The sequence below is a fragment of the Diorhabda carinulata genome, chromosome 1, assembly GCF_026250575.1.
Source record: "Diorhabda carinulata isolate Delta chromosome 1, icDioCari1.1, whole genome shotgun sequence".
Classification (NCBI taxonomy): Eukaryota; Metazoa; Arthropoda; class Insecta; order Coleoptera; family Chrysomelidae; genus Diorhabda; species Diorhabda carinulata.
This window is the reverse complement of record NC_079460.1, coordinates 30,773,305-30,800,176: the sequence shown is the minus strand read 5'-3', so window position 1 is coordinate 30,800,176 and position 26,872 is coordinate 30,773,305. Positions and strand designations below refer to the sequence as shown.

The following is a 26,872-nucleotide window of genomic DNA, read 5'->3' as shown; positions in this document are numbered from 1 at the left end:
ATATTTATTTTTGATATGTATATTACACATATATTGCAAGTGTACTGAATAATACAACGTTTGTTTTATGTAAAAAATCAATTTAATGAATTACAGTAAAATAATAATTTCATTTTTTATCAAATAGATGCTGTACAGAGGAATGAAAATTGTATGATTCAAAAATGTGTATAGTAAAGACTCTATAGATCACGTCGCCCATGTATTTTTCTGAAACCCTCGGATTGAGCCCCTGAGAGGCTCAGCAAATTCAATTCTCTTACAGATTTCTCTAACTTGGTATTCGCATAAAAACAGAATTGCCTAATGTAAATTTTTTAATGTATTAGTACTAAGTATTAATATAATGGCAGGCAATAAAGACAGCTGACCATCATCCTTTTAGAAGTCTCATGAAGGCGACCAATAGGAATGGTTCTTAGTGTAGAGAATTGATATCTTGGTCCCTGGTCCATTTACGAGTCAAAACAATTATTTATCATCATGTCACATTGTAACGTATAGAATCGAGCAACATGCGCTGGATGAATACTGGCGTACAAGAGTTGAATGAAAGTGTCCAAACATTCAGATCGTGATCGGATTAACCCGATCATAGTTTCCGAAAAGTCCTCATAATAGTTTTGTTCAGATCAGAACACGAAAAAGAGGGTTTCGTATTTCCAAAGAGGAATTATAAAATTTATCTACGAACATTTTAAAAATTCGCACATAATTTTGTATGATTGGAGATAATTGAAACAATTCATACGCAGCTTTGATTTTCCAAATATAATTTACAGAAATTATAGAATAAAGTGCAACTAAATACGAAATATTCTATAACAGAATAAACTTGAAAATGTCTGGATAAAACATACCAGCCTAGATTTTGATCAACATGGTTATTTTGGATAGAGTTATACATACTGTTTATTATGTATAACCTAGTGTATGCTAGAAACAGAATTGAGAAGCTGTTAATCTTGTCATTACATTTGATAAAAGTATCAGAGTTGATAGTTGTGAGTTGTTACATTGTGTTTATCCCTATAAAATCAACGATGAAATTAATGAATTTCCACATTAAATACAATCTTTGAAAGTATTCTTTCGAGGCAAGAAGCTGAGAGACATAGTTTACTCGCAATTTTTGACAAAGAGTAGCATAATAATCCTGACGTGACTTTTGACACTTGTAAGATTAGTACACACAACAATACTAAAGAAACCAAAATATAATAAAACTTTCTATCAATATATCAGAATAAGATCGTAGACAAATATGCAAGGGCATTTATAAAAAATCCGTCTATTTTGAACATATATTTGTTTATGTTTCATCTAAATCGATTTTGAAAAATCATTGTGTTTATAACGAAAAAGTTAACAAAAAAAAATTAAAAAATAGCCTGTTGTCCAAAATTAAGATGGTTTGAAAATATTCCAAATTTTGGCATTAATTAAGTGAAATGAAGTTTTGAGTTACATATTCTAATAACAAATTACAAATGAGAACATAAGAAGAAGAACAAACGTTAAGGACATTATTGAAATTATAGCTCAAAAGAAATGGAAATGGGCAGGCCATGTAGCCCGAATGACGGATAATAAATGGACGAAAAGAATATTGGAGTGGAGGCCAAGAATGGATAAGAGAAGTAGAGGCAGGCCGCCAACAAAATGGAGTGACGATGTAAAGAAAATTGTAGGAAATTGGATACATACAGCTCAAGATAGAGATAGATGGTTTAAACTAGAGGAGGCCTATATCCAGCAGTGGATGGAAGATGGCTGATAGATGATGATGATGATGATTCTAATAACGCATATTACTAGATTTACATGGATATCTACAATCATTTACGCATAATCTTCCAAATTTAAAATGAAATCCTTTGAAAAGTATGGGAAACATATTTATTCATCAACAAACCCCAACATCTTTCACAATTTTGCACTATTACAATGCTCATTTTGAAAACCTTCAAAACAATGAAAAATATTATAGATTTTGTTAGATTATATAAACATGAATGTACTGAAAATATTCATGAGGTCTCATAACATAGGCTAGATGGAGGGTATATTGAATGAACCAACCAATTTTTATAATAGTTGTTAACGTCTAGAGACCACATAGAGTATTTTTTAAAGATGGTCACTTAATTAAACCCTCCCATAATAATTATTTGAGTAAGTTTTCCGTAGATTATTTGGCAGCCCGATTTAATTAATTTAATTGTCTTTAAAGTACAAAATGACTAGACCTCCAGCAACCCTGTCATCTACTGTGATAGTTTAAACTGATTTTTAATTATTAAATTATAATAAAAAACTATTTTATGTCTTTTTATTGCTGTCCGACACACGAATTTTTGATAATGGTAATATGTATTTAATTTTTATTTGCCCGTTCGGTGTAATTTCAAAATACTTACTAATCTATATCACAATAAAAATCTCATAAGAAATTCGGTTATCTGAAGTGCTCGAGTAATGTTCAACACTAAACAATCATTTAGACATAAATATATTCTAAAATCAATAATAACGCGTCGAGAAAGGTATTAAAACGTTTATCAAATGAACCGCACGCCTTGAGAAAAACCTTTTCACTGCTGTGACATATTCAAAAATAAATTGTCGATGCATGTGATAGTGTTCAAACTGAGATAAGGCGAATAGTGACTAAATAATGATAACGAGTCGGAGAGGGCAGTTTTATCAGACTTTTCTTGTTATTTCGGATGTGAAACTTTATTACAAATACTTTATAACCACATATTCAATTCACATATTGAATGTGTGAACCGCTATCTTAACTTGTTAGTTTTTTAATACACGTAAATCCTAATATATTATATATTTAATTATTTGTCTCGTAAAAATCTTATAACTATATGTTTATTTTGATAAAAAAGATTATATTGAGGAAGGTTATGTATACCAGGAATATCACATAATAAACTGAATAATTTGATTCTTTGGATAATCAAGACAATGAAACTATTGCTATTTCTTCCGGTTCGATGAATAGAAATGTGATTCCAACAAGATCCACATCCAATGATAACTGACAGCTATCAAAGTAGATGTCTAACTGAATCACTTCTCTTGAAACTAAAGTTTGCGATTGGATTGGTACCAATACATGATATTAGTTAGAGTTGTTTTAATTGCATGATTGACAAATTTAATCTACGTATATATATATACATATATATATATATATATATATATATATATATATATATATATATATATATATATATGTACGTATAATTATGGAAAGATCTCTCAAATAACTTATCCGAACGATCCCAAATAGAATGATCAATACTTGAGCAATTGCATATGAATATTATATCCAACACCCATTGAATATTTCCCCACTTTTTAATCACCTATTCAATCATCATTTAATAAAAGTTGGATGTTACAAAGTTTTTTTGATTATGAAGCTGAACTATTTAACAGAATATGAAGTCACGACTTTTTTGAAGTAGTCACCGTTACAGGACCTTCCGCACGTGGGTAAAATTCTAATGATTCTCGTCCCCAGCGAAATAACTTGGACCAATTTTTAATTATTGAATATGATGGACACAAGTCATCGTAAGCAGCCTCCATTCTGTTTTTGATTTGTATAGGTATTAATTCGTCATTAGTCAATAATAGTTTCAGCTCTACTCTAATAAAATGGACCGAAACATCAAGTTAAAAGTTGTGTAAAGTTTGTTGAGATTTGTCACTGACACGTGCATAAAGATTTTAGCGCATTCACTCTATTTACTGTATGAGGTCAAAAATTCATGAGCCGCTTTATGTATAATTTTAATGTAAAAAAGCGTGGGGTGCTTTCTAAGATAATACTGTACTTATATCAGTATATATGAACATAAAATATTTACATCAATAAACATCAAGCAACTCTACGCTTTTTTATATTAGAATTATATACTTTATTAATTATCCTAACCTTATTTAGAGTTTTAAAAGAATTATTTTCTCCAATTTTCCGTTTGATTTGCAATTTTTTTCCAGTTTATTACATTCACTATAGCCCCCTTCTGAAACTCAATGATCCTAGAACTAAATTATTTTTTAAACGATCACTAATTTTTCTGTGGGTTTTGTTAGTTTGGTAATAATGCATTTTTCAGACACAGAAATTAATGCGGTTATCTTTTGCGTAAAGGTAAGACTGATGTTTATTGAGAGTTAAGTCGGTACCACACGATGCGTCCAATGCTTCCAACGTTGAGCTGGTAAGATTGGACGCTGCATATAGTCGTAGTGAGCATGTCATTCGACGAATGTTTTGTTTCCAACGTCGGCATTGAAATGTTGGCAATGACACGCGTCAAAAGAGTACCCAACATTGCAACGAAGTTGGAACCAATACTTATTATACAACTGCAAACACTTTTTGTGTATGGATGATACATATGTTGTATGAAAAATCAAATTTTTTAGTATCATCTAGTATATTTTAAAATAACTACATTAAGTAATATGATTGGCCAACTAACAACAGCAGTTTAAATATTATATAGGGCACATTGTTGTTATATTTAAAAATTGGTTAGGTAAAGTTAGGGTTAGTGTTAGGTTTTCTTAGCCTGTTACATTCCGCTGGCTCAAGGGTCAGGCATTGTCTCACCCTCGTCAAACATCAACATGGCGGAATATACGTAATCTTCGCTAAACATGAAACATTTACAGCGTATGGGCATACTAAAATAAATAAATTTTTTCCAGATTTTTTGTCGGTGTGTCAATATCAAGAAAATTGAAACCCAAATTTAATCTCCATTATATTACGTATGAGTAGAGAAAGAAGTTCTGCCAACTTAATGACTTTCAAATGATATAAACTTCAACTTTATTTGTTTGAAACTAATTCTGAATTGATTTCAAATTTGACAAGTAAATATTAATATTTGGTTGGATCTCTGCTTCTGTTTACAGCTTCATTGGATAAATCCTACTGGTACAGGAGCCAATAGTCGCCATTCAAACGCTTTGTGTCGCGTCTTTAGTTATTTCGAACCAGTAAACATCGTACTTGGTGTCAACATAAAATGTCGAAATTCGATAAAAAAGGCGAATTACTGATTTAATCAGTCCAATGGTATTGTGACTGTGAATGACAAGGAACAAAAAAATAATATTTATAAATGGTTCTTGAATGAAACGAAGATATTCAATAAATTTAGCATTGTTGTCTTTTCGGGGTTTCATTATCAAAATCTGCAAACATCCTCCTTTCTTCCTCTTCAAAAATAATCGGTGCCTTATTGCTCTGATTTTTCTTCGTATGCGGTCGTCTTGTGCCTCCTCTTAAAGTATCACAAGTACCGCCAAAAGTGTCGAATTTATATCCATTTTATATCACACAACTCCACACTAGCACTCTTTATCGAGTACTGTTGTGACCGAGACGTCATCGTTCGCGTATGAAATGTATTGACCGTTAACGCTGTGCCTGGCGTTCAGACATCGATCGAAACGTTTACGCTCAATTCGGACGCTGCATTTAATAGGAGACCGAAGCCTAAAAGATAAATTGGAAGATAGGAGTTATAGGTGCATCCTATATCTAAAAACACCAATTAATATCACTTTTGTGTATAACTGTACGAGAATATTAGCATATTATATTTATCTACGGGATTTTTCTCTATAAATTGACCTCTTTAATTTTATAACAAATATACACAGACCAACATTGGACGAAATCTATTTTCTCAAAATTATTTCAAAGCTCAAAATATATACTGGGTGAACAACATAAATACAGTTACTTTTCTCTTGATTCTAAAAGCGGCGATACGACCTATTTCCATTTACTCCAGTTCTTCTGCAGTCCTAAAGCGACTAGCGGTATCATTTCTAAATATGTATCTCGTATTAATATGTAGTATAAAATATAGACCCCACAATTTTATTATAAACACTGCCACACCAAGAATGTCTATTTCTTTGGTGGAAGAATCCCGCAGGTGAACAATTATAAGTTCGTATATATTGTACAATTCAATTAATCATGGCCATCCTTCAGTTTTGCAGCATATGTAGACAGAATTATAAGCATTTCCGCTTTTGGTGTTTAATGAGAGGATGTGCTGGTACTAATTTGCCTATACTGGTTCTTTGTCAACATTCTATGAATCCTTGAAAAATTATTTTAAATCCACTTCCTAAAACAAGTTGTGCGGTTTTTTTCGTATAACGCAATATATTCTTCATTTCAATTTCCAAAACACTACGCTTCTTTATGACATTTGAGAGTTTTTAAAAATAATTTAAAATAATTTGATATGTTTCACATATTCGATAAAGATTTTTATTGAATGCTGTCCTTATACCTATCCAGTTTGCTGGTGTTATTCAACAGTCTACCACTTGAAAGTGAGTTTGCCAGGTGGTTGGAAAATTTGGAACTCTGTAGTTGTAAAAATAAGAGCCGTGACCATTCATTTGCAACACCATGACCTAACCACGCAACCGCTAACATATTTTCACATATGAAATTATAGTTACTTTAATTACTAATATTTAAAAGTCGATAATAATTGTAATGAAGCCAAAGATATAAATATAATTATTTTTTTTTCATCGTTTTCATTTTATAACGCTATCTTTTGGTGAAATTATGTTTTTTGAATCTTATATGGCCTTCTAAAATTAGAAAAATATTAATACGTTATATGTATAACATTCGGTTTTCTATAAAAACTATTAATTCACGCGATATTAAATAGTTCACCATTTACATTGGTGCTTGTATTGTCATCAAGAAGCAAGAAAGTATGCAAAATTCCAAGTCAATTGGTTGATTAATAATTAGTAAAAACTTTATTAGATAATTGTATGAAAACATACAAGTGGTAGACAAACTCCCAGTAAGTTAAATAAAGTGCGGTGAAAACAGGGTATTTTATATAAAGAAATGTAGATGCAATATTTTTTATCAAAAAATCTCTGTTACTAAGTTTACGGGGAGACAAATTATATGAAAAAACCGGTACACCTTATAATTTTTTAATGATAAAATTTCATAAATGACACAATTAATGTTTCAGTTTATATCTGACGTGATTTTATTGCAAACTTTATGATCAAAAGTAAAAGATTAAAATATTGTTGATTATTATTGTGAAAACTTTAATTCAGCATAGATAAACAACACAGAATCAATGTTTAAATATTGATAATTTGAAATTTTAGTAATGAGGTACTGAGGAGCTAATTAATCTATTTCAAATAATCGTAATAAAATGAATAAAATATCATTTTCTCGTGAAATAATATAAGAATAGTCGAAAAAGCAAAATACATTATTGGCATTCGATTACAGGTTTATATTAATAGAGTTACATTAACACGTAGCAGAATTCGAATTAACCAATTGACTTCAGTTACTATCTACATTGTTAAATCTAGTCTTGTTGTAGTAATACGATTAGAGAAAAATAACGAAATGAAAATAAAGTACATGGACATACAACATTAAATGATGCTATTAATATAATATCGAAACATGGATTTTTTGTAAAAATGGTACATTTGACCGTTATCCCAAATCTGAATTTTCAATTCGATATTGATCCAAAATTATTATTTGTGTTAATCTGATTGAACTTCGATTGTTCCTAATGTGTTTTCGTCGTTTTTATTATTCATTTCATCTATCAAGCCTTTCTGATTCAATTTTAGAAACTTGATGTATATGTTTGACAGATTTAGTGTATTATAAATAAAGTAGTCGAAATTATTCTCGTATCAATACTCTGGGTAGATTTGACTAATGTTTTGATTCAATGAATTGGAACTATAGAAACACTATTTAGAATCAATGTTAAGTAGCAAATGATGTATTCTGAGATAATTTAATGAAACTAATTAGTCACGGACTAATGGTGTTTCTGTGTTGAACCAATAGTTTCAGGGTGTATAAGATACATTTCGTTTTATCTTTACTTAGCCGTCACTGTCGGTATATTTGAAGTATTCACCCTGTTCGCGTATCTACTAGGTATACCCACAAGTAAGTGCCTTTTGGTTATATAATAAAAACGCGTGTACAGATACAGAAAAAATAATTTCAACTTTTATAGATAACAAATTTTCGACAATGACATGATTTGTTGTATATTTCAAAAATAGATAATTGTGCAATAATTATTCTTGTTAAACTTGGTGAATCTCCGAGTATGACTTTTGAAAGGATGGAACAGATTTATGGGAAAAAACTGCTCATCAGAAGTTGAGAATGTGTTAAAGATCAACTTCCCTTAGAGAGACCTTCATTTCAAAGAAATTAACGAAAGTGTTGAACGTGAGATCAAATCGTCGTTTAAAAATATGCCAAATTAAACAGAAGGTAAATAGAAGAAATGTGAACGTTGATTTTGTTGAGAGAAATGCTAAATATAATAACTAAATATTCTGATTTTAGCCTTTTCCATAAACTAAAACTTGTGACAAAAAGACGTCATTATGAAACTATAGAGAACACTTAAAAAACTGATCTTTTAGTTAAAAATCAAACCATACGTGGAGAGCTGCTACCCGACTTTGGTTGTGTGAACCTGCTCAAATAACAATAATGTTCCTCTCATTTGTGTGATGACAATAAAATCAAAAGTTACATGAATATTAATAAATTTGATGTCAGATTCTTTCAGAAGGATATGTTAACCTATAAAGGTAAAATACATGAATTAGGTACAACCATTTGGTAAACATAATCCCATAATTTAGAACGGTGATTTACTGATTTGAAGATTTGTTGACTTGGAACATCTGGCTAACTACAAACCATCTGTTTAACTTATGGAGACCTTACATGTAAATGACACTTCCAACAGCAGCCGTCAATAAATCATATGTATGATCTCTAAAGAAAGAGGAAGATATAATTACAATTTACAGCTGATGTATATGTATATTTATGTTTAATAATTAAATGGAAACGGTAGAAAAATTTTTTAAAAATCAGTAAAAATTATTATTTATTTAAATGTACTTTAACGTTCTTACACAAACAAAAGAAATATCCTTTATCACAAAACATTTAACATTCAAGTATAGTTAGTAATAGTTGTTGATTGTAGGTTTCTTCTGTTCCAAAATTAGTTTTTTTTAATAATATTTGAAAGATGGATAATAATTAATTGACGTCTCGACTTTTCTTCAAGTCTTTATCAAAATGTGATATTGACACTGACAATTTGCTTATTTATATTGATCAATAGATCAGCTTCATCATGAATATCAAAATTAATTTTTCCTTAGTCCTCACACCTCAATTGTATAGCAGTAATAATGTGATGCTACAATAAGTTCTCTGATATGTATATTAATTTGAAAGCGTTGATGGTCAACCAAATAACGCTAATATTGAGCCATGACCGTCTCTAAATATTCTGCACCATTCTAAAGTATTTCTTTTGCTCAGTTTAATTCATCGTAGTGTAGAGCACTGAAAAAGGTTAAATAATGACAATGACGCTTATACTGCACGATCACTCTTCTTAAACAACATGCTGTTCGGTAGAATTATATTTATTAATAAAACTGGTGTTAATGACATTTGTTAATGATTTCCAAAGTAGAAATTTGAGCGAAATTTTTCTCCTAGTGTTAAACGTTCAACTAAATTATCAATAAAAGTGAAATATATGTAAATAAGCATACAAATAGAGTATAATGAGCATTTATTACATGCTTAATTATTCAGACAATTTAAATTATTCAAATTTAGCTGAACCATAAATCTATGTTGAATAATCTTTTACACAATTGCAATTTTGAATTAAATTTAAGAGATTGAAACGGCGATAAAAATACCAATTAAATACTTCTTATGAATAAAAAATATAATGCAATATAAGTTTTTAGCCATTACATTATGAAGGTGATTTAATGTAATTAAAAAGGCTTTTCAAATCATACGTTAGCTAATTATGTACACCAAACTAAAAAAATATCAACCAACTCCATATATTGTTGGATTCAAAAAACGAATAGTAAACATGTATTGATGCATTTTAAGAAGTATTATAAACTATTAATTGGATTCTGAGTACTTGCAAATTTTTCAAATTAACATTATTCGAAAAAAGAAGAGGTTTGAAATATATTAAAGTATAAGTGGATCTAAGTATTTAAATCACGCTCTATACCGGTACTTTAGGATTTTTCGGAAGCTATGAGCGGGTTAACCCGATCATGATCATGTCTAATATTAAATCTGATGAGCAGCGTTATTGATAAGTGATCTACCTTAAACCAGGTTGTAGTTTCCCAAAAGCCCTTTTTTAATCATAAATACTGATAATATTATATAAGAAATAAGAACTAACATTAGTGATGTGATCAGTATACTTTTCGTTGTCACGCAAAGTAGGTATATCAATTTTTGTTATCACAGTTGTTACAGGCTATATTTCGCTTAAGCTGAATATTGACATAGATTACTTATTTAGTGAAGCGTATAATACCGTAAAATTTCAAATACAATAAGTTTATGAATGGATGGAAGAGCAAAAGACAACATGTACAAGATAAATAAGCTTTAGTTGGCCACTTTCAGAAAATCAGCAGTACACGACGGCGACTATTAGAAATTGGAAGAGATGTTTAGGGTAAACTAATTAGTGAGAAAGTGCGTGGATATATAAAGAAAAATACCAATAATGACGTATCAACATAACATATGTATTCGAGACGGATTCCATCGATGTACTGGACATTCAACGTTCCAATACAGTAAAGGGTCGACATTTTACTTTCGCCGACAGTGATATAATCAGTTATGGCCTGTGGTGGAGCAGTATTCACCATAATGCCCTAAAAATTTGAGTAAAAAGCGACTTTGGTTACGGTCTGTTGAAGAAGTGCAGTAATCACTTTGTTTTTATAAATAAGTTGTATCATGTTCTTTGCAAATTGAACTTCATCTTAAATTTGACAATCTTGAGAGATACAAGGGACATGCTACCATTATATCGAATAGTGGCATGACAATAGATCAATTTCAACAACGAGTAGGATGGAAATCGTATTGAATTGAATTGATAAATTTAAAATCACAAATTATTTATTTGAAATTGCATTCCTATTTAAGCAACAGAAAGTTTTACGTTGAAAACATGGTGGGACCATACCCCATAAATGTTGGAGTTCCGCAAGGATCAGTTTTAACACCTTTGTTGTATTTCCTTTTTAAATATGATCTATCCATTTCTCAACAAATCCTAACAGCCATATACACTGACGACACTTGTTTTGTAGCATCGGCAAAACACATTTAAACAATAAAATTTTATCATATTTCCAAAACAATGAAATACCTATAAATGCCTCAAAAACAGAGTACTTGTTACTCAGACGTATAGCTAGGAAAAGCAGCCCATTGCAATCGCAGCTACACATTAACGGATTATCCTGCCAAGCAGTACCCTAAAATGCCTAGGGTACATTGTACAAGAAAACTTAAATACTAACACCCACATCGCTAAACAAGTACAAAAAGCTAATATTGCAATGGGCAAACTTTACCCTCTCATTTATAAACACAGTAAACTCACCACACAAAAAAAACTTTTCTTCTGCAAACAAATCAATAGATCCATTTTAACATACGCAGCCCCAGTCTACTACACAGGTACCAAATAAAATTTCCGCACCCTGCAGATGATACAAAACGTGCCAAAAGTGCCTCCGTATGGCTAATGAAAATGCTACCGAAAACTTCCTAGAACCTCGTGGTTACATGACATAGATGACATACGCACTGTAAAAGAATTTCAAAAAACTTTTACAATTATTGTCTGCCAAAAGATCTTCGAGAAAAACTCAAAGTCGTAAATCGCGCAGGAGATAACCACAACAGTGGGTGTAGGTTTCTGCATGGTTCACTAGTAACATAGTTGTAAAACTTAAACTTCCACATATCAACACGAATTATAATCTACGTCAGCCATATTACCTTCTTGAAAACTAAAACCCCGATCGATTTTTGAAACCCTGTTTTTCAGCTGCTTTTCTGGGATATTTCAGCCGAAAGATTCTGGGAGTCACAACTATATACAAAGGACAGAGTTATTATACCTACATCAAACTTGTGGATAATACCCCGTTGCAAGGAACCACAACATTGTATCCAGACATACACATGGTATCTATGGATCGCCAGAATATCGGCAACGTATTTATTTGCTAATCTATTAGATGAAATGTAACTATGGAATTAGAACAGAAAATAAAGACATTTTTAATAATAATGGAAATCGTCAGTTGTATCGAGTAAGAGTAACAATAAGACGAGTATTTTGAGCAATTCTTCTGACTTAAACAAGCCTAATTATTTCAAACTATACCAATTATACCTATCACGGTCATCAAAAAAGTTAAAATTGATGAATATTTGCAATTATTAATTATTATATAAAAAAAATTTAGAATAAATTTCACGTGACTGGTATTGTTTCTGTTGCCATGGAAACTTTAAAATCCTCGCATTTATACAAGGCGATTCATAAACACTGCAGCGTACTTTAAATGAGTAAAAAGGAAATCAATTAAAAAAATAATTTTATTTTAAAGAAATTAATGGAAAAGCTTTATTCACACTCAACCAATTAAATATTTGCATATAACTATGTTCTTTAGATATATTAATATTACACAACGTTTAGTTGAATACATATTACGAACTATTTTGAATGATAGTAACAATGAAGTACCCTAAGCAAGTAATGCAGCAGTAATGTTTCGGGTTCGCACTCCAAGTCGGTAGAATATATCCCGAGGTAAATTCCCTTTCTCTAAATCTGAATTTGGCTGAAGTGACCAAGAAGTGAAGAAGAAGCTTCACATGTTCACGGTATCTAGTTTTATATTTGAAGTACTAACAGAAAAATAGTGTATACGTCGAACCAATTCTAAATATATAGACATTCCACGTATTCAAAAAACTAGTTATTTTATGGCCACTATCACTTTTTTTTGTAAAATTTTGTACAAATATTTAAAGTCAATATTAAGATATATTAGTGTACTTACCCAATCACAGAGTGCGTTGCCATTATAAAATCCGAATCGGTATTCGCATGCGGATTAGTTTTGAACAATTTTGATTTGGTTTGAACTTGTATCACTTTATCCGGCCCGAATTGTAACCTATAAATCGAACTCGAAGATTGTCCCAAACTAATAGTTTCTCTAAGATGTGCAGTAACTTTGTTGACTTCTTGTTGCGGTACCAATTCTCTTAAAGGTCTATTTCTCAGTTCCTTTTTTATGTACTGTGCTAAGGTATCCGTCACTCCCGAAGTATCTACACAAATGACCTTTCCTGTAGTGTCTAGTTTCGTCGTAAATTGTTCAATGTTACAAGTAGTTTTGTCTCTATGCGATATCCGAGACGCGACACACAATAAACAAGGCCCACTGTCACTCCCGTCCTCTTCAGAAACAGATAAATGATCCCTTAACTGGGTACTGGAAATATGCATTAACTCGTAACTGCTCACTCTTTGTTGCTTTTCTTCTATGGTTTGGTTTAAGTCATCCGGAGGCTTGACTAAGAGCCTTATGTCTATCGATTTGGATTTGTTGTTTACTTGTTGTTCGTTTCCCCACTCTATTGTCACGGGGAGTAGGCTCGAATGGAATTTTGTGTGATCCCCATGATGAATGAAATTATAAATGCTTTTACCCAAAACGTCATCTCTAGTAAATTTAATGTAGTTGGAAATGTTTTCTGTCACGTGTTCAACCTAGAAGTAACAAAATAGGCAATCATTATTTTTCAAGAAAGAGATTTCAAACATCATAAAACTTGTTCTGATCATTACTAACCTTCCCTTCACTGTTGACAACGAAAAGGAACCCCTCCAACGCTTCGAGCAACAATGGCCCGTAAAAATCGTTGGAAAGTATCGTCGGTCTGGAAGACGAGACCTCTCCTTGTTGGACGGGGTCCGACGATTGGGTGGCGTTTTCTTGCTGCTTTATACTTCGAATCTGGTTAACAGCTTCTTGAAGAATGGCGCACTTATCCGGCTTCACCGACAACGAGCTCATGTCCGCGAAATTTGCGGAAATCAGCTCGGCCAATTCCTCTATATAGATGTTTTCTTGTTCTCGGCGACGTTTCTCATTGTTGCACTTATTTCTGAAACAAAAAAATATTCTATTTATTAGTGTCTGACAAAGCATTAAAAACCTAATATAAACGCCTTCCAAAAACCTAGTCTATCCTTCTATATACCCGGTTTCAACAAATATATATTTTTTTCAAATAGAATATTTCTATAAAATCAAAAAAAAATAATTTTCTTCGTTTTTAAAATAGAAAAGTCAATATTGAGAGGTCGGTTCCAGAAAGATGAACAAAAATTAAGATGATGGAAGGGTTACATGAAGAATTGTAAATTAACATAAGCAAACAATTTACGACTAATATGCCTAAAGTGAGAGAAATCATCAAATATGTGGAAAAAAAGTAAACAATTTGCCACAATATCCTCAGCAACAAATGAAACTTGATAGAAGAATTGAATTGGAAAGAGACCGCATAAAGAAAAGTAGAATACTTTTGGAATGTGAATATACCGATGTCACCTACTATATACTAATAAATGATGTTTTAATTAACTTGTTCTTGATAAAGGTGATATATCCATTGCTACCGGTATTTCTGCTATAACTACGATGCTTCATAAAGTAGTTTGAAGGGGGAAATGAATAAAATAAATCCTCTATACGTGAAAAATAACAAAATAAAAAACGAGAAAGATATTTCGCTTGAGCAGTGTTAATTGTAAATAATAAAGGATCCATTTAAACATTTTGCAAATATTTTCTTCCATTTCATTATTTCAAATATGCCAGCCGGTTCAAGTACAGTATTTATAGCACTACCCAATGTTTTACTGTTGCCCCCATGTTTTAAATAGAATATAAATCCAACAATTTATCCAATCTTTCAACTGACTGGAATAGAGATTGATTATCTTGAATTGTTGCTCTTGATCACAGCGCATCTTTATTTTCGCTAATTTTTGTCACTCGGTTTAGTTCTACTTTACATAATTCTTTCATAATTGATACACAGATTGTTTGAATAGATTTTACCTCTCCCTTCGGTTTTTGTCTGTTTTATTTCATGAGTCAATAAGAATAATCAAACAATCAAAAAGCTAAAGTGAAGCGAATCGTAATTATTTTTTTTGTTCCACTGATAGTGTCAGATATGAACGAATTACTTGATTGAGATTTTCGATTCAAATTAAGTCGGGGTGTGTAGTTTCTAAAAATAATTAATAAACCTATTACCAGACAAACAGTGATTTCGAAACGACCTTTATACTTATCTTTGTACATATGTATTTATATTATTTACAGATTGAAATTAAGTGTTTTATGACTAACATCATATTAACTTGAATCCACAAAAAGACAAAGGAGTATTAGGGTCTATGCACACGGCGTATTTTTAACGCGCCGACGACGCACGGTTTACAAGCGCTTTCTCCCGGCACTGTGGGTAACCAAAAGCTGATGGTCGCATTTGTCTTTTTTCGTGCGCTATCAAAAACAAGTAGTAGCAATTGTGAGTTTGTTCATAAATTATCGGCGAAAGGATGTTTTAGGGGGATCAGCTCATTTTATCGATCTAGTTTGCCAGACCCGTACCCATGTGTAAGTAGTAGTAAGGCCAGCGTAAGCCGTGTTGTCTTGAACGACTCGATTTTACTGAGACTGAAAACAAAATTCATTATTAACATATCAACTATCAACGCATGCGAATCAAAATCAATGAGTCATAATTTTTTTAACTTATACAAAGGTTTACTGTCATCTGTACATCGTCGGCCTATGTGCATAGGCCTTTATAGAGCTCACTTCTATATATGGAAACTTGCGTTGTGGCTGAGTTTTAATGAAGAATTAACAGTTTTCAAAAAAAAGTTAGAATTGATTGATTTATAGCAAGTTAGCCAATAGAAAAAGTGACTCCATCCAACTTTTTTGAAATCTACTGTGATACAAGATCCAATCAATTCTCACAAATTTTATTTAGAAAACTTCTCATTCGGAATGGTAAAAAAAGATTAAGATATAGTATATTTTCTTATGTTGTAGGTATTTATTCAAATATATAAATTTTTACACTATTATTAGTCATACAGTCGTAATATAATCAAAATTGTACACTCATAACTTAATCTAACTTCTACAATGGTAATCACAAAAAATATTATTTGAATAGAAGGGATGTACTCGATGGATTGACAGCAAATTATCAATATTTGTCTTGAGTTTTGTGAAGAATAACCGCAAATCTCCCCGTTCTGTGATATTAAATCTGCTCCTTTTTTTTAAGTTTGTAATGTATGTTGAACGTATGTCTGAATATGTTCATCAAGACATTCTACCTGCGTCAAGTTTAAAAACTATGAAAATTCGCGCCGACCAATATTTTCCTTCATAAATTTCAATTTGCCAAGAAAAGCTGAAATTACACTGTTTGTTTTAATTAAATTGAGAATGTCCCCTTATAAGTTGAGGCCATGTTTTAACAAATCAGTCAAATACGCGATGTCTGCTTTAAAACTGATCAGGTTTTATTTTAAATTAGGATATTTACCTACCAGTAAACTTGAGTCAAAAAGTGAATAAAATCTTGATAAACATGCACTTTTCGACAACCAGCGTACTTCGCCATGTAACAGTAATGGTTAGAAGTGAATTGCAGTTAATTCTGGTAAAATTATAATAAGATAAGATTATATAAGATTATAGACCCACGATATCACCCGACCATAGCAGGAGCTCCATCCATTGCCACCGAAATAAAGTTTGTGAATGGAATCGATTTTTCCTTAAAAAAATCACTCGGGACATTAAATATTGATTTACCTTGAGTGTTCGTCCTCAAAGATTTCATGAATAGTAGCTCTTCATGATTTTATTCGCCCATAACAAATCAAATATATACCAATAATAATGCTTTATTGCCAGGTAGTTGACTCGTCCAGTTGAATAGAAAATTGAGTTATTTGCAGATAATCACACAAGAAACTTTAACAATCAGAGCTAATTTCATCAATACATCTTTATAGTGTTGTTAATCACAGGAATTCTTTTAAGTATGTAAATGAAGATTTATGCAGAAAAATGTTTGAAACCTCTTCATCAGCAGGTAAAATTAACTGGTCTCCAATGATGTGCCGTTTTCCAGATTTTGCTATTGGTAATGGGATATTAAAAGATGCCCGCAAGCTATAATCGTTGCTTTCAGATGTTGAAGCGACATTCTGGGCACGTTGGGTCTCTTTTCATATTTTTTCACCAATGTTTTGAATTTTTCAAGTCTTTACCTATTTTATCAGAATGACACCTTCTCAGATACTCTTCTAGCTTTGATGGTTTCATAGTCACTGCTCAAAACTTTTGCATAAATGGCATGTGGGCTACCGTTTTATCTACCTTTGATGGAAGAAAACCTAATTTCAAATATTAAACACTGTACTGACGACACTTCTTAGATTCGGCCCTGTTTCGTATCAATTATATACCTGTAAATGAAAAAAAAAAACTTTGTTTTATTAATCTTGAGGCGATCTAACTCAACAGGATATGGCTATTTTAACAGAATATGATTATGAAAGCCAAGATTAAATAGTTTCACACTGAATATATATACAACCTTTATAATTCGACCGCTTTCGACAAAGATGTTGTCATCATCAGAAATTGAATAATATGATCAATCAATTATTGAATATTATGAAATAAACAAAGTTTCGGCGTCAAACTATTTCTAATTATTAAAAGCAATAAATCGCGAAGATCCACAATATAGTTGGGTGCAAGCGGCTGAACGTATTAAATGTGATAAAAAATTATTATTCCATTCATTATATTTCTGTAAATTCTATAGAAACTTTTAGATAATCTTTAAATATGGAAACTACGGAATAAATAAATAAATTAGATAAGTAATAAAAATATAGTAGCGACAATTAAACCTATAGCAGGTTGATTAGGTTATTTCCATTTAATTTCCATTTTTTGTTTAAAATAAATTGTAAAATAACTAATATATAAAATAAAACTATATGCATATAACAAATAGACAGGTAGGTACTTACTTTTTCTACACTAGCAATCACTAATATCGGTTCACTTTACTTTTCTTTTCGAAAATCTGGAGACAATTTCCGTCACTGGCCAACACTAAAATCGATTCTTTATGAAATTCCGGAAACAAATGAATATAGTTTATCTTTGACATTCGTATTTATATTGGTGAAGAATCAAACAATTTCATGTGAGATTTCAAGCACATACACCACAAGTCGTATTAATTTGCACGTCTGACAAGCGTTGCGGACAGGACGACGGCCGCGGCCGTCGCGGTAACTGCAAGTATCGACGCGTTAAACTGAATATGGAATATGCAAGTTTTTACGAGTAACACTCGCTCAGCTTCTTACAGTATTATCTGCCTATATTGATAAGAGAAGTCAAGTCAACATTCTAGTTTTTCACTATCGAAACCAAATAAATTTTCATGGACCCCCGCTTACATTTTGTGGACCCCCATTTTTTGTCACGCCCAGCGTAGACCCCATCGAGTCTTATAACTATGTTTTCATTCAAAATTCATTCATATTTTACCATTGACTATATGACAACAGATTACAGCAAGTGGAAAAGTTCAGATAGTATTTCATTTGATAAAATTTGGGAAACAAACATAACTCTCTACAAATAACGATATTTTTCTAAAATAAAAATGTCTTACCTCTTTGACACCACAGTGTAGATATAAATATTTTTCAGTCAAAACGAAATTATACAGAAATACCGACCTGTTTTGGTCTAAAGTCATGTTCCAATTTTGTTGAAGCACTAACACACTTGGTTGGTAGTTCGATGAAGAATTCCAAAAACATAGAAAATGTTGAAAACTAGAGTAACGTCACGTTCGTTGTGTCGCGGTTTCTTTCAGGCAGATAGTGAAAACTAAACTGGAGTTTTTTATATCACAATCATGACAGTTGGTTGTAGTTAGAATGATAAAAATGCAAAATAGGCACGTTTCCGTTGGTATATTTATTCTAGTTATTATGGTAAATGTAAACTATTGTGTTAGCAGGGCCCACGTGGTGTTGCAATACTTGGTTGATTTCATTTCACAAAAACAACGTGCTGTTAATACATAAATATCAATGTGGCAGAAGTAAATAATTGTTTTGGAAACGCTGACGATAGCGATTTTTCATGTAATAATAATTTTAATATTCTGGTAGGTACCAATACAGGACCGGACTAGATAGTATATCCGTTAGCTTGAAAAAATATGTAAGTCTAGTTTTAAACATGTACATAAATCAAACTGAAACAAATGTGTAACTTGATTCTAGTCAAATGTCAATATTATGAAGAGTCCGATATATTGCAATTGCCATTAGATTAGGTACAAATGTATCCTTAATATTGTTCTTATTCCCACATGATAGGCGTTTGCGCTCCGCCATGTTGAAAGAGTGGTAGTATGAAAAGTTTATATTATTTTCGGCAATATTATCCGGGAAAGCAATATTTACAAAAAATGATTGTTGGTACTTCACAAGTCATTGGTTAATGTGTCATAAGCAAATAGGCAAACACTGGTTCGGAGGTTAACTTATTCCATTCAACTATATTAGGGCCACATGTAGAAACTAATCAAAACTTTGTTCATAGAGTCAAATTTATCTAAATTATGAGAGAATAACTGATTTTGGTGTGCTTTATAGAAAACCCAGAAGAATGTTGTCACATCTATTTTACCAGGACATCTTTACGTTCTTTAGATCTTGGGATGTATGGGTTTACCACGAAAAGTTTAAACAAGGATTTTAAGATTCACTTGGAGCAGGCATTTCGGATGTGGAAGGGGAAATGCAGTGGGATGGGAATACCTCTCAGTGAAAACACAACGCTATACACGTTTTGCTTCGCAGATGATCAAATACTAATAGCACAGGATCATGACGATTCAAGCTAGATGACTTGAAAACTTATAGAAGAGTACAAGAAATAGAATATCGAATTAAACGTAAAAAACTCGATATATGTGTATCGAAGCAACAGCAGAAGATATCGATCTGGAGGACAGGACACAAATAAAATACTGCGAGGAATAAAAGTACTTAAGAATGAAAATAACACAAAACGCAACACTCGACACAGCGATCGAAGTTGGAAATATACAAAGCAGATAAACTATATCAATAATGAATGGAATATTATTGGACCAACGAATATAGAACAGAACAGAATAGATTCTAAAATATGGCAGCGATGTGTGATGAAAAAATGCAAATGACCACCGAAATGGACTTCTGGCAGCGGGCAACTCCAGGAGGGAGAGGATAAAAAGCCAGCCGGAGAGATGGTAGAATTCGGGAGACGTCGAAGAACGTTGTATATGGATCAATTACCTTGTGATGATTGTGACACTGTTTACATTTTACATAGAGCAGACATCTCACTGTTTAGAAGATAGATTAAAAGGTCATCAATACGATAAAAAAATAAAATATATATATATATATATATATATATATATATATATATATATATAATTGAAATATTTTAATTAATTAATCAATATTTCTATACGTCAATTTGAGTTTGAAAATTTATACAAGCATAAAAAATCACCGGAAATCTTAATTAATTATTTCCAAGACGATGTATACAGAAGTATTCGAAAGCTCGGAAAATATATTAAAGTTAGTCCACTTTGGTGTTTCCTTGTCAAGTTCCCAGTAAGAAACCACGTCCTTAAAGATCCAATCTAGCTTCTTGCGCTAGTTTCGAACGATCTGTATACCACAGTGCTTACAGTGCTTGCGAAAGATCTGTATTCACCTATGACTGGCGATAACTGATAACCACTTAGATCACTTATATGTTTTATACACTTTGCTTTTATAGTCTGATTCATGTATTTTTTAGCACACTTGTATGGAGTAAGGAGAAACAGAGGGGAAAAAACAGTTTGCGCAGGTAAAACCATTCAAAATGCGTTTTCAATGATAAAATTTCAGACAGCATGAGTAAAGATTTCTGGTGGTATCAATAAATCGATAAATTATTTATTCATCTAATTTAGATGGCATCTCAGAGGCTAACATAAAGGAATACATGATATTTAGTATTTTAACAATAGAGTCTGCGTTATATTTTGATGTTTGAACAACATATCGATTATTTTCAGAAAACATCAGACAATTATGTTTTTATCTGCCTTTCTCATGTTACTGGTTTGAACCTTATAATTCCAACTTATGTAATGATTTGGAACATAAATAAAAATGGTTTGCCTAATTGTTAGATCGCATCCTGAAAGGATATTATGTCTATATTTTGTTAATAAAGTTATTCGAAAAAAAGAATTATACTTATATTTCTATCCTGTACCGTTTCAAATTTCATTAACATGTTGAGGCCTACTCGCCATATTTAGGTAACATAATCCCTCAAAAAGAACTCTCATATTGCAACTTAAGCACATACAAACTAACCATATTCAAAGAAGAGATTTTCTGTAACAAATGCTTCTTCCGTATCTCTATTCTTTTTATGGCTGACGCAGACGTTTAACACAAAGATGTAACAATGTCAATAGTTTCCGAGAAAAGTTAAGATCTCTTTCCGCTGTTCTCCCTCTTCCAAGTATGCTTGGATGAATACAAGTCTTTATATTTCGAAATATGCAACGTTGTCTATTTTATCAGTTATTATAACGTGGAGAATACTAGTTAGGATGTACTGGTTGAAAATGTTACGTTTAATTATGGTTACAAATGAAAATTCACAAAATTTTATCTTATACTGAAGACTATACCTATTTTATAATATTTGGAAGATAATACAGAAAAAATTTCTTGCAACACTTGTCAAAACGAAATGAATTAAGCACATAATAATAATGTAGTGTGTCTGTGTGTTTATATTTGGAAGTTATCCTGTCAACGAGGCAAAAATTTCACCTGTTCAAATGTATAAAGACTATTTTTTATCACATATTATAATATGGTTATAATACTATATGCCATAACAGATTGACAAAATAGTAACAATTAAGGAGAAAGTTATAATTTCCTCCATTCTCAAGTTATTCAAGGAAATTATGATTTTGTTTTATCCAGCATAGAATGTTTGAATGAAATAATATCAAATACTAGTTTTATTTGAATACAAATTTACTATAGACATGTACCAACAAATCTTCGATACGATGTTTCGTGTCTTCGCGAGGCAAACATATAGGTTTTAATGAGGATTTGCTTATTTATTATAATTATTAATCAATTTAAGCGAAATAGCACACTTTTATCTCGAATAACTAACATCGCTAATGATTATTCTTAAATACGTTTCTGTCGTTAGATACTCGTTTTGATTTTGTCAAAAAATGTACTGAGAGCTTTACTTTAAACATTACCTAGTGTTTTCGATATAAAAAAGAACTTTTTTAACCAATGTAATGTCCCTCCATAATATAATCACCATTTTTGTCCATTGTTCATTTTTGTCCTCGTATCTATTAAGGGTTCAGATAAGTAGACATTTTGCCTGCTTTTATTATACCATTAAACAAACCATCTGGTTTTGTAAGCATTTATGGTCTCATTGTAAAATATAATTTCTTAAAGTTGAAGGTAGCAACAAGCTCCTCAAGTACATTTTTCCAGTCGCACATTATGAATGAATTCATCATCATTTATCAACAAATATTGATGTTAGTTATTTATTTTACGATTTAACTATAATAGACCTAATGTTAATAGAAACAGCCCATTTAAAACTATAGAACAAATTAATTATTTTTAAAAAATGTTACGTATAAAAAATCCTGGAGAAGAGCAATTTATATTTTCAACTGTAGTAGTTGGTGCCTTTTTTGTAACGTTATAAATATATTAAATATGACGCCTTGGATATATTTTTTAATGGTATATATTTTTTGTATTGCACTTTAATAGGTTAGAATTTCAAAAATATATGACTCATGCTTGATTTACATATAACAGATTTGTAAATAAAATCATTTTGTTAAATTAGTACCAGTAGTAATATAAATATATTTAACTCAACAATGAGCTCAGTTTTAACATTTCTATATTATTTTGTGATCAATCCAAAAAGTATAAATAGATAATACAATAAATAATATTTTCGATTATTATAACATTTGGCTCTCCGATGTGAAACCAAGACCGGTCCTGGGTTAGTTAGTACACTTATCGGTAAGGATGAGGCCATTGTATAAATACCTTTACACAATGGTAAAACTGACAAAATGATTATAAGTAGGTATTTTAGTAGTAGTTGATAGGACAATTCTTTTTTCTTTATTAAAAAGAGTTTTTTTATTTATTGGTCTTATCCAAATTTTAGCATTGATTATGATTATGATTAATATTTATATTAAAATCAGATTATTTAAATATCTTTGGTAAGTATATATATTTTTTATTTCTGGTTTTTTACAATTCTTTTGAATGGTCTTTTTTGTTTGATTTTAAAAACCCTTATTAAAGATAAGTATGAGAGTGTTTTTACCGTTGTTGTGAGCATGCCAAGAAATTTCAATGATGTGTAGTTGTTTTTGAGAATGATAACACAGGTATGGAATTATCTTACACAATTCGGGAAAATTCTGTCATTCCGACGATGATATAAGATACTATTAGTGAAATTCCAAATAAGGGTACTACTAGTCGTTATTCCATTTATGCCCGTTATTGAAATGAAATAAATTCAAGTTTTTGAACATAAAAAATACTTTACCATAACCATTACAATAAATACGTATGTTAACATTGATGGTCCATATTTCAGGTAATGCTGTTTTGGCAAACCTAAGCCAAAAATAACTAAAAAATAAGGCTGATCTGTAGCAAACATTTCAGTAAAAATATTAGTCAATTTAAAATATTGCCTACTACTTCTGTACCATTCCGCTACAAAAATGATGAAGGTTAAGAAAGTGTTCCCCTTCCGCCATTTTAAATAAAGGGGTGAAAAGCTATTTTTGACGATATCTCGCGAACTATTGTCCCCTGTAAAAGACATCGTGAAGACATAAATTGCGATAAATCGCTTTGCTTACAATTTTGTCTATGACATTTTTTGCCATTAACCGCGAATTTAAAAAGTGCAAAAATTTTGTAAAAAATTTCTTTTTTCTCTCAATAACTTTCTATTTCTTGATTTTTCAATAAAATTACCTCAGAATAATCTTTTAGAGCGTTCTTTGAGAATTAATTTTATATGTGGATTTTTTGAATTCCACTCATTCTGGTGGCTCATAGAGCGCCCCAACCAACACAACCTGGACCATCAAAAAGAACTAAAATAGACCAGGTAATACAAAATACCAGGTAAATTTAGTCATTATTCAAATCTCTCTCACCTATAACTTATCTGCGGATTAGGCCTACTAGGGATTCCACGTAAAAAAACTTCATAGGTGGCGGGGAAAAGAGTCGATTAAAAATAATAAATTTCAGTACAGAAAAATCTTTAAAGAAAAGAAAAGTAAAAAAAATATTGAAGTGATAACAAATATTTTGTTTTTGGCACAATGTGGTGAGCATAGACGCGTCCCGCGAGATATCGTCAAAAATAGCTTTGCACCCCTTTATTTAAGATGGTGGCCGGGAGACAAAGGATGGAACCCCATAGAGTTAAGCTTTCGTTGATCCCCTGCCCCCCCAAATATCGAGAAAATAAAATTGCGTTCTCAGAAAAACGCAAGGTCCATTGTAACATTTCAAAGGACTATTATGAATCGTGATAGAAAGGATGTTTCACTATGCCGCTGCAGCAGAATTTGCAATAAAGTTTACGAGAAGTAATCATTTGATTCATGTAAAATATTTCATTTAATACATCTTTTTATGCTATATCTAGAGTTTTCTGTAAAGGAAACGAATCTTTTATATTATTAAGATTGCAAAAAATCAAGTTTAAGTTTACATCTAAACATTTCTCTAAAACCTACCATAAAACAAATACTACTAATAATGTTCGATTCAACGAATGAACACTTACAATGTATCAGTTTATAAGGAAAACTGTCAACATTGTAAACACAAATGTGGCAAAAAGCACACAGACTTTTTATTAACAAGAATAAATTGGCGCTGACTATGACGGATGTACAAGGTATCAAATGGCTAAATGTGTATATGACTGTTTTTTCAGTATTTTGCAAATTGTAAGAATAGACATGGAACCCTTTAAATATACAGTGGGATACAAAATATGAACATTATACACTGAAATTTTTTCTCAACAATGTTGAAAGACATGAATTCAAACAGGGACTTAATTCTACAAAAGTACTAATTGGACTCATACTGCCGTATTTTCCTAATAAACTACTAATTAATTTGAATACTGGTTCCATTAATTTGTCTATTTAAGTTACGTATATTCAATTAATTATCGGGAAGACATTTTCGAAATTTTTAATGACGTTAAGTTGCAACAACTGCCTATGTAATAAATATTTTTAGTACACCTTGACTTACTATTTATTATTATTTGCAGGGTAACTTTTTATTTTAAAGATGTTGGACAGAAAAAAATTGTGATAGGATAATCAAAGATGTATGGTCTTGGTCCAGATTAAAGTTTAGCAGCCTTCAAAAATAATTAATAAAACGCTTATTTATATATACCTAACCGATTCGACTTTTTCATGTTTCCTAAAATAGCACATTCTAATCACTTCCAACGATTATGATTTTGATTCATATATAATCATACCATTCAGCCATTTGTTCTTTATTTGAATTGAATTGCATATAATTATACATTCGATTGGTAAATTGGATTCCAAAAAGTAAATGATAAAAACTGCAGATTCAAATACAAAATTAGAATGAATTAGTTTGAAAAGTAGTTATGGAACATAAAATTTAATCCAATAAAATAAGATCAGAAGACCACAGATTGATTAAAATATTATTTTTTCAGAGACAGCATCGATGAAAATGGAGAGTGATAACGGATGCGTCTAGAATTGAATCGAAAAAGAAGAATTAATTAAGCCACAATGTCGGACTAAAGGTTCTGCATCTATTTTTATATCTCCAGTATGGATTTGCTTCAGTCAGGATAATATACGAATTGGGTTTATTAAATATTTTTGAGCCACTTGTTAAGATCTGAGATTAAAGAATTTATTAAGCCAATTTCATGATGTCACCAAATTTATCAGAGCAAAATTAGCAGACAGAAAAAACAATAAAAGGAAAATTAAGTACTAATTAAGTGCCATTATACGAAATTTTCCGTTATGCAAGTATTTGAGAAATTTATTGATCTGCTAACTTTAGAAAAAAGTTGCCACTTACATGTTCTAAAACATTTGTCATATACCTGACCCATCTTTTTTAAATGTCTAACTCATCGCATGATCAAGAACATTATTTCTATAGGTAATTGCATCATTTAATAACAGTAACATTTAGTAACAGCACCTCTATATTTAATTTTATATCTATAATGGAGACTTACATTTGCGCTTGAGGTTTTGTCTCCGATTTTTTTCTTTTCTTATTGACACCGGCTGTCAATGAGCTCATCTTCCCCCAAACCGGGTCTTGCAATTCGCACGAGCCAAGCCTGAAACAATAATTGACATTATTGCATTGCGTTTTCAACTTATTAAAATACTAGTTACATCTGCACGCACTTTTATGACTTTCTATAAAAAGAATAAATGCTACGATTCATTTGAGGCGATGCAACCTATACTTATGGTGCGGAAATATGGGCGCCTACCTTTAAT

The 26,872-nt window shown here is 31.2% G+C and overlaps 1 protein-coding gene across 17 annotated transcripts in view; it reads right to left on the bottom strand.

Moving 5' to 3' along the window:
- LOC130899560 (nuclear receptor coactivator 3) overlaps nt 1–26,872 on the bottom strand; it is a 414,140-nt gene that overhangs the window by 44,412 nt on the left and 342,856 nt on the right. For 15 of the 17 annotated variants that reach the window (XM_057809625.1, XM_057809661.1, XM_057809584.1 and 12 more), the window contains 3 exons: nt 26,599–26,706; nt 13,858–14,173; nt 13,060–13,775 (listed from right to left, as the gene is read on the bottom strand). In XM_057809625.1, coding sequence (XP_057665608.1) covers nt 13,060–13,775; nt 13,858–14,173; nt 26,599–26,666 — 1,100 coding nt within the window. In that variant the 5' untranslated portion in view covers nt 26,667–26,706. Of the gene's footprint in view, nt 1–13,059; nt 13,776–13,857; nt 14,174–18,881; nt 18,988–26,598; nt 26,707–26,872 lie in introns of those variants that run through there. The other 2 variants (XM_057809670.1, XM_057809692.1) reach the window with 2 other exon arrangements.